The sequence below is a fragment of the Arachis ipaensis genome, chromosome B06, assembly GCF_000816755.2.
Source record: "Arachis ipaensis cultivar K30076 chromosome B06, Araip1.1, whole genome shotgun sequence".
NCBI classification, from domain to species: domain Eukaryota; kingdom Viridiplantae; phylum Streptophyta; class Magnoliopsida; order Fabales; family Fabaceae; genus Arachis; species Arachis ipaensis.
The window spans coordinates 100,658,180-100,667,392 of NC_029790.2; the positions used below are offsets into that span (position 1 = coordinate 100,658,180).

The window sequence follows — 9,213 nt, forward strand, 5'->3', positions numbered from 1 at the left end:
ATCGGTTGCTAGTGGGAATGATTGAGCATTGAATGAACCCCAACCATCCTCGAGCTACAGGCTTGAGGTCCAATCTTCTTAGTTGAACCGGCTTGCCTTTGGAGTCAATCTTCCATTGAGCTCCTTCTACACATATGTCCATAAGGACTTGGTCCAACCTTTGATCAAAGTTGACTCTCCTTGTGTAGGGGCGTGCGTTCTCTTCCATGTTTGGCAAGTTAAACGCCAACCTCACATTTTTCGGACTAAAATCTAAGTATTTCCCCCGAACCATTGTAACGTAGTTCTTTGGATCCGGGTTCTTACTTTGATCATGGTTCTTGGTGATCCATGCATTGGCATAGAACTCTTGAATCATTAGGATGCCGACTTGTTGGATGGGATTTGTTAGAACTTCCCAACCTCTTTTTTGAATTTCATGTCGGATCTCCGGATACTCATTTTTCTTGAGTTTGAAAGGGACCTCGGGGATCACCTTCTTCTTGGCCACAACATCATAGAAGTGGTCTTGATGGGCTTTGGAGATGAACCTTTCCATCAACCATGACTCGGAGGTGGAAGCTTTTGTCTTCCCTTTCCCTTTTCTAGAGGATTCTCCGGTTTTAGGTGCCATCAATGGTAATGAAAAAACAAAAAGCTTATGCTTTTACCACACCAAACTTAGAATATTGCTCACCCTCGAGCAAGAAAAGAAAGAATAGAGGAAGGGTTGTGTTTCGGCCAAGAAGAGAAGAGAGGGTTGTGTTGTGTGAAAATGAAGAAGAATGGAAGGCTTTATATAGGGAAGGGAGGGGGGTTAAGGTTCGGCCAAATGGGTGGGTTTGGGTGGGAAATTGATTTGAATTTTGAAGGTAGGTGGAGTTTATTGGGTAGGTTTATGGGGAAGAGTGGGTGGATGTAAGTGGTGAAGGGTTAATAGGGAAGAGGGATGGAGGTGATAGGTGAAGGGTTTTGGGGAAGAGTGTTTATTGGGAATAGAGGATAATTGAGAAGAGAGTGAGTGGAGGTAGGTGGGGATCCTGTTGGCTCCCCAGATCCTGAGATGATCCTGTGGGGTCCACAGATCCTGAGGTGTTCAAGGATTTACAACCTTGCACCGAATTAGGCATGTAAAATGCCCTTGCACACAACTCTGGGCGTTCAACGCTCATTTGTTGCCCATTTCTGTCGTTGAACGCCAGAACCATGCTTGTTCTGGGCGTTCAGCGCCAGCTCTTCTTCAGGGTGCAATTCTGGCGTTCAGCGCCCAGATACTGCCCATTTTGGGCGTTCAGCGCCAGAACCATGCTCTGTTCTGGTGTTGAATGCCAGACAGGTGCTTCCTCCAGGGTGTGATTTTTCTTCCACTGTTTTTGATTCTGTTTCTAAATTTTTCGTTTATTTTGTGACTCCACATGATCATGAACCTAAGAAAACATGAAAAACAAAAATAAAATTAGATAAATAAACATTGGGTTGCCTCCCAATAAGCGCTTCTTTAATGTCAATAGCTTGACAGTGGGCTTTCATGGAGCCTCACAGAAGTGCAGAGCTTTGTTGAGACCTCCCAACACGAAACTTAGAGTTTGGATATGGGGGTTTGACACCAAACTTAGAGTTTGGTTGTGGCCTCCCAACACCAAACTTAGAGTTTGACTGTGGGGGCTTTGGTTGACTCTTCTTTGAGAGAAGCTTTTTCTGCTTCCTCTCCATGGATGCAGAGAGATATCCTTGAGTTGTAAACACAAGGTTGTTCTCATTTATTTGAAGGATCAATTCTCCTCTGTCCACATCAATCACAGCTCTTGCTGTGGCTAGGAAAGGTCTTCCTAGGATGATGGATTCATCCTCTTCCTTTCCAGTATCCAGGACTATGAAATCAGCAGGGATGTAAAGGCCTTCAACCTTTACTAACACGTCCTCTACCTGTCCGGTTTGCTCCGATGGTAGGGATGGAGATGCTTCTTCCATGTAAATTGGAATTAGGTGCAGTAAAGTCACCAAGCATTCTCCTTGCATTATTGTTGTTGGGTTCGGCTGCCATCTCCTTTACTTGTTCGAAATTTTCAATAAGGTTGTCTCTGGATTGTTGTAATTTAGCTTCTCTTAGTTTCCTCTTCAGAGTCCTTTCAGGTTCTGGATCAGCTTCAACAAGAATGTCTTTTTCTTTATTCTTGCTCATAAGAAAGAGAAGAGAAAAAGAAAAGAAGAGGAATCATCTATGTCACAGTAAAGAGGTTCTTTAGTGTTAGTAGAAGAAGAAAAGGAATAGGGGTGAAGAAGAATGAAGAATCCAAACACAAAGGTGATGATAGGAGCAGAGATGTGAGATGAAGAGAAGTGTTAGTAGATGAATAAATAAATAGAAGGGGATGAGAGGAGGAGAGAATTTTCGAAAATAATTTTTGAAAAAGAGTTAGTGATTTTCGAAAATAGTTTTTGAAAAAGGTTAGTAGTTTTTCGAAAATTCAAATAAAAAAAATAAAATAATTAGTTTAATTAAAAAGAAACTTTGAAAAAGAGGGAAGATATTTTCGAAAATTAGAGAGAGAGAGTTAGTTAGGTAGTTTTGAAAAAGGTAAGAAACAAACAAAAAGTTAGTTAGTTAGTTGAAACAAATTTAAAAATCAATTTTGAAAAGATAAGAAGATAAGAAGTTAGAGAAGATATTTTGAAATCAATTTTTTGAAAAAGATAAGATAAGAAGATATTTTTGAATAGATATGATTGAAATTATTTTTGAAAAGGATTTGATTTTTAAAATCACAATTAATGACTTGATTCACAAGAAATCACAAGATATGATTCTAGAACTTAAAGTTTGAATCTTTCTTAACAAGCAAGTAACAAACTTGAAATTTTTGGATCAAAACATTAATTGATGATGTTATTTTCGAAAATTATGTGATAAAAATAAGAAAAAGATTTTTGAAAAATATTTTTGAAATTTTCGAAAATAACTAAGAAAAATGAAAAAGATTTGATTTTTGAAAAAGATTTTGAAAAAGATAAGATTTTCAAATTGAAAATTTTATTTGACTCATAAAAATAACTAGATTTTAAAAATTTTTGAAAAAAGTCAAATCTAATTTTCGAAATTTTAAGAGAGAAAAAGGGAAAGATATTTTTTTTTATTTTTGAAATTTTTATGATGAGAGAGAAAAACAAGAAAAATGATGCAATGCATGAAAGTTATGGATCAAAACAATGAATGCATGCAAGAATGTTATGAATGTCAAGATGAACACCAAGAACACGATGAAGATCATGATGAACATCAAGAACACATTTTTGAAAAATTTTTAATGCAAGAAAAATATGCAAGACACCAAACTTAGAAATCTTTAATGCTTAGGCACTAAGAATTCAAGAATGCATATGAAAAACAAGAAAAGACACAAAACATGCAAATGCAAAGATCAAACAAGAAGACTTACCAAGAACAACTTGAAGATCATGAAGAACACTATGAATGCATGATTCTTTTCGAAAAATGCAAGATGCACATGCAATTGACACCAAACTTATAACATGACACATGACTCAAACAAGAAACATGAAATATTTTTTATTTTTATGATTTTATGAATTTTTTTGTATTTTCTTTTAATTTTTTTTTCGAAAATCATTTTGAAAGAGAAAAATAAGGATTCCAAAATTTTTAATATGAATTCCAGGAATCTTATGCTCTTTAGTCTAAAGCTCCAATCAAAGGGTCAGGCATGGCTTAATAGCCAGCCAAGCTTTAGTGTGTAACTCAGACATGACACGCCTAACATGCCCTATCCAAAAGAATTAGACATGGCTTTACAGCCAGCCAGGCTTCAACATGCTTCATGAAACGCTAGAATTCATTCTTAAAAATTCTGAAGAAAAATATAATTTTTTTTGAAAACATTTTTATTTTTTTCGAAAACAGATGAGAAATTTTTGAAAGATTTTTGAAAAACTTTTGAAAATAAAATAAAAAGAAAATTACCTAATCTGAGCAACAAGATGAACCGTCAGTTGTCCAAACTCGAACAATCCCCAGCAACGACGCCAAAAACTTGATGCACGAAATTGTGATCTCTGGTAATGGCTCCAAAAGCATGGTGCTCTAATCTCAATTCATAATTTGTCACAACTTCGATACAACTAACCAGCAAGTGCACTGGGTCGTCCAAGTAATAAACCTTACGTGAGTAAGGGTCGATCCCACGAAGATTGTTGGTATGAAGCAAGCTATGGTCACCTTGTAAATCTCAGTCAGGCGGATATAAAGTAGTTATGGAGTTTTCGAAAATAGATAATAGAATAAGGATAGAAATACTTATGTAAATCATTGGTGAGAATTTCAGATAAGCGCATAGAGATGCTTTCGTTCCTCTGAACCTCTGCTTCCTGCTGTCTTCATCCAATCAGTCTTACTCCTTTCTATGGCTGGCTTTTTGTAAGGATGTCACCGGTGCCAATGGCTACTTTCAATCCTCTCGGGAAAATGGTCCAAATGCTCTGTCACAGCACGGCTAATCGTCTGGACGCATCACCCTTGTCGATGGTTGCGTCCTATTCCCCTCTGTGAAAATGGTTCGATGCGCTGTCACTGCATGGCCAATCATCTGGAGGTTCTCGATCATACTGGAATAGGATTTACTATCCTTTTGCGTCTGTCACTACGCCCAGCACTCGCGAGTTTGAAGCTTGTCACAGTCATTCAATCCTTGAGTCCTACTCGGAATACCACAGACAAGGTTTAGACTTTTCGGACTCTCATGAATGCCGCCATCAATCTAGCTTATGCCACGAAGATTCTGATTAAGAGATCCAAGAGATACTCATTCAATCTAAGGTAGAACGGAAGTGGTTGTCAGGCACGCGTTCGTAGGGAATGATGATGATTGTCACGTTCATCACATTCAGGTTGAAGTACGAATGAATATCTTAGAAGCGGAATAAGTTGAATTGAATAGAAAAACAGTGGTACTTTGCATTAATCTTTGAGGAACAGCAGAGCTCCACACCTTAATCTATGGAGTGTAGAAACTCTACCGTTAAAAATACATAAGTGAAAGGTTCAGACATGACCGAATGGCCAGCCCTCAAACGTGATCTAAGATAGCATATAACTGATCAAAGATGTCTAATACAATAGTGAAAAGTCCTATTTATAATAAACTAGTTACTAGGGTTTACAGAAGTAAGTAATTGATGCATAAATCCACTTCCGGGGCCCACTTGGTGTGTGCTTGGGCTGAGCTTGAAGTCTACACGTGGAGAGATCATTCTTGGAGTTGAACGCCAGCTTTTGTGCCAGTTTGGGCGTTGAACTCCACTTTGCAACATGTTTCTGGCGCTGGACACCAGAATTGGGCAGAGAGCTGGCGTTGAACGCCAGTTTGCGTCGTCTAAACTCTGGCAAAGTATGGACTATTATATATTGCCAGAAAGCCCTGGATGTCTACTTTCCAACGCAATTGGAAGCGCGCCATTTTGAGTTCTGTAGCTCCAGAAAAGATACTTTGAGTGCAGGGAGGTCAGAATCCAACAGCATCAGCAGTCCTTCTTCAACCTCTGAATCTGATTTTTCCTCAAGTCCCTCAATTTCAGCCAGAAAATACCTGAAATCACAGAAAAACACACAAACTCATAGTAAAGTCCAGAAATGTGAATTTAACATAAAAACTAATGAAAACATCCCTAGAAGTAACTAGATTCTACTAAAAACATACTAAAAACAATGCCAAAAAGCGTATAAATTATCCGCTCATCAACCAGCCCATCACAGCAAATAGAAGAGCAGCTCACGTTGTTCCTTAGTGCAGTAAATAAGTCCAACAATTCCTCATAGCACCGTTTAGCAAATTAAATGATTATGTATATATTTGCTAAAAGCAATATGAGGACATCTGTATCATGCAAGGATAGGTGTGGCTCTGTAAAAGTAAGCAAGGACACAAGGGCACAACCACTAACCCAAGGACATCAGCTGAGCAATACTAGGATCGTGGTTATGCAAAAATGAACTTGCACATAGCAGCAGCAGCAGCAGGGAAATGGAGCAAAATGAAAAAGGAGAGCATGCCTTGGAAGAAGGCCAAGCAAAGGACAGCAGGAGTAGTGGTCGAGCTCCTCGGACAGCAGAGGTGGTGGAGCAAGATGAAGAAAGGACTGCATGCTAGCAAGGACAGCTCCAACGAGCAGCTGGCACAAGGAAATGGAAGAGGCAGAAATTCAAGGCAAGCTGAAGATATGTAAGAAGTCTCATTCCATCATTTCAAGTCAAGGAAGAGAGCACACACATTCAGAGCACCTTCTCTAACACAGAGCTGAAATCTCTTTCTTCTACTCAAGCTTAATTCTGATTTTTTGTTATGGCTGTCTTGCGTTATTTTTTGTTTTGAAAAAGGCAATTATGTGAGGTTCAAAAGCCAAGAGAGAAAAGGCAAGAGTGATGCAAAATAGCCACTATTTTTCTGATGTAATTTGGGTGTATGAACTAGGATTAGTTTCCCTTGCCAAGTTGGGTTAGTACTTGGTGAGATTTGAATCTGTGTAGATTCCCCTTTCAAGTTGGGTTAGCACTTTGGGGTCGCTAAGCTTTGGTGAAAAAAGCTTGGGGTAGATACTAGTTGGATTAGGGAGTAATTCAATAGTATTGGTGTATGTAATAGGAGGATTATAGTGAAAATTCCACCATGGTTTATGGTGGAGATTGGACGTAAGATTCATGGCACTAAGAATCCGAACCAGGATACATGCTTGCCTCTTTCTCCTCTTCTATGCTCTTTTAATGTTCTGCATATGATATAATTTCAAATAATCTCCTGCAACTCGAGCAACAGCAAAAACAGAGTTTGAAACTCTAAATTTTAAGCTAACTTGATTCAACCCCCCTTCTCAAGTTCAACTAGAACCATCAATTGGTATCCAGAGCAAGGTCTCAAGAAGGCAAGCTTCACAGCTTGGAGTAAAGATCCATGGCCAACAACATGAATTCCAACATCGTGGCTTTCACTCTCATTGAAGGGCAGTCTAATAATAGACCTCCTTACTTCAATGGCAGCAACTATTCTTACTAGAAAGAAAGAATGAGAATCTTCGTGCAGTCAATCGACTACAATATCTGGAAGATCATTCTCAACGGACCGGACGTTCCCACCAAACAGAATACTGATGGAGAAGTAGTAGCAAAGGAAGACAGTGAATGGACATATGAAGAAAAGAAGAAGGTTGAACTCAACGCCAAAGCAATCAACCTGATGCATTGTGCAATCAGTTTTGAAGAGTTCAGAAAAGTGTCAAGGTGCAAAACGGCTAAAGAAATCTGGGATAAGCTTAGACTCACTCATGAAGGCACTAAGCAAGTGAGGGAAACCAGAATTGACATGCTGATGAAGGAGTATGAAATGTTCAGTATGAAGGAGGATGAGAGCATCGATCAAATGTTCGAAAGATTCTCAATAATCATCAACAATCTGGACGCCATGGGAAGAAACTACTCTGAAGAAACCTTAGTAAGGAAGATTATGAGAAGTCTTACTAAGAAATGGGAAGTGAAAAGCACAGCCATCTCTGAAAGGAATGATTTGATCAAAATCACCTATGATGAGCTAAGAGGTAAGCTGCTGGCTTATCATGTCTCAAGACAAAGATGACAAAAAGAAAAGTATAGCACTAAAATCAAGAATGACAGCCCAAGGAGAAGAATCTGATGACAGTTTCTCAGATGAAGAAATGGTGCTCTTTGCAAGAAAAATGAGAAGACTACTGAGATACAAAAACAAAGGCAAAGGAAGCTCTTCATCCAAAGATGTCAAGAAAGATCAAGTCAAGTTTACATGCCATCACTGCAAGAAGCCTGGTCACTTCAAGTCAGATTGCCCTCAACTTAAGAAAGGCAAAAAGTCCAAGAAAGACAAAAAGAAGGTGATGATGGCAACATGGGAGGACTTGGAGAACGACACCAGCTCAGAGAGCTCAGATCAAGAAGCTCAACTATGTCTGATGGCAGATCATAATGATGAAGATGAGGTAGATCTCTCTGACTTATCTATTGATGAACTGTACTACATTATCAAAGATATTTCTGTGAACTCTAAGAAACTCTTGGATAAGTATGCTAAATGTAAGAAAGAAAATGAGGCTTTGAGGACAGAAAATGATCTTTTTTTGAAAAAGGTTAAGGCAAATGAAAAGTTTTTAAAAGAAGAAAACATTGCCTTGCAAACTGAATTAGAAAAATTCAAACTAAAGCATGAAGTTACTGCTTCCACTGATTTGATTTCTGAAAACAAAAAGCTGAATGAACAAATAAAAAATTTGAATGAAGACTTAGCAAAGTTTGTTCAAGGTTCTCAAAATCTGAACAAACTACTTGCTAGTCAAAGGTTTGGATCTGAAAAATCTGGACTTGGATTCATAGAGGAAAACAAGGCTGTTTTCAAACAAAACTTTAAAAAATCTGAAGCCTCCTCTTCCAAGCTTTTCAAACCAAAAGGATTCAGCAAAACTCAAAAATCAATAAGCAAGAATCATTGCTACAAGTGCAATAGAAATGGTCATGATCCTCCTCAATGTTTCATCTTTCTTAAGTCTTTTGGTAATAATAGTAAATTATATAAAGTTGTTCATGATTATAATGCTCTTGGGCAACCAAGAAGATTTCACATCAAAGGATCCAAATGGATTTGGATACCTAAGGTTAGTTGAAGAACATGCAGGTGTGCCTTGCATCCAAGAAGAAAATGGACATGTGGTATCTTGATAGTGGATGTTCAAGGCATATGACCGGAAGGGATACTTTCTTCATTAAACTCAACAAGTATAATGGAGGATTTGTCACTTTTGGAGATAATAGTAAAGGTAAAATAATTGCCATTGGTAAGGTTGGCAAAGATTTTTCAACTTGATCATTGCCTTATGAATCTTTTAAAACCAATAGGAAATCGTTCAAAACCCTTTTCAAAGAAACAATGTTTAATCTTTCAGAAATCCAAAATCTTTCATTTCTTATAGGAAAATCTCAATCAATAGAAATCAACCACGCAATTAAACAACACAATCATTAATTCAGCATCCAAGTTCATTCCCAAATATAGAACGCCAGAACAAACACAGGCAAGACAGATGGTGCACGAATTGTGAATCACACTTTTCACAACTCGTACCACTAACCAGCAAGTGCACTGGGTCGTCCAAGTAATACCTTACGTGAGTAAGGGTCGAATCCCACGGAGATTGTTGGTTTGAAGA

At 38.1% G+C, this 9,213-nt stretch overlaps 1 protein-coding gene across 1 annotated transcript; it reads left to right on the plus strand.

The window, feature by feature from the left end:
* On the plus strand, positions 7,050 to 7,616 carry LOC107647159. The gene has a single exon (XM_016351275.1). It carries the CDS (start codon positions 7,050 to 7,052, stop codon positions 7,614 to 7,616), a length of 567 nt encoding a protein of 188 aa, XP_016206761.1.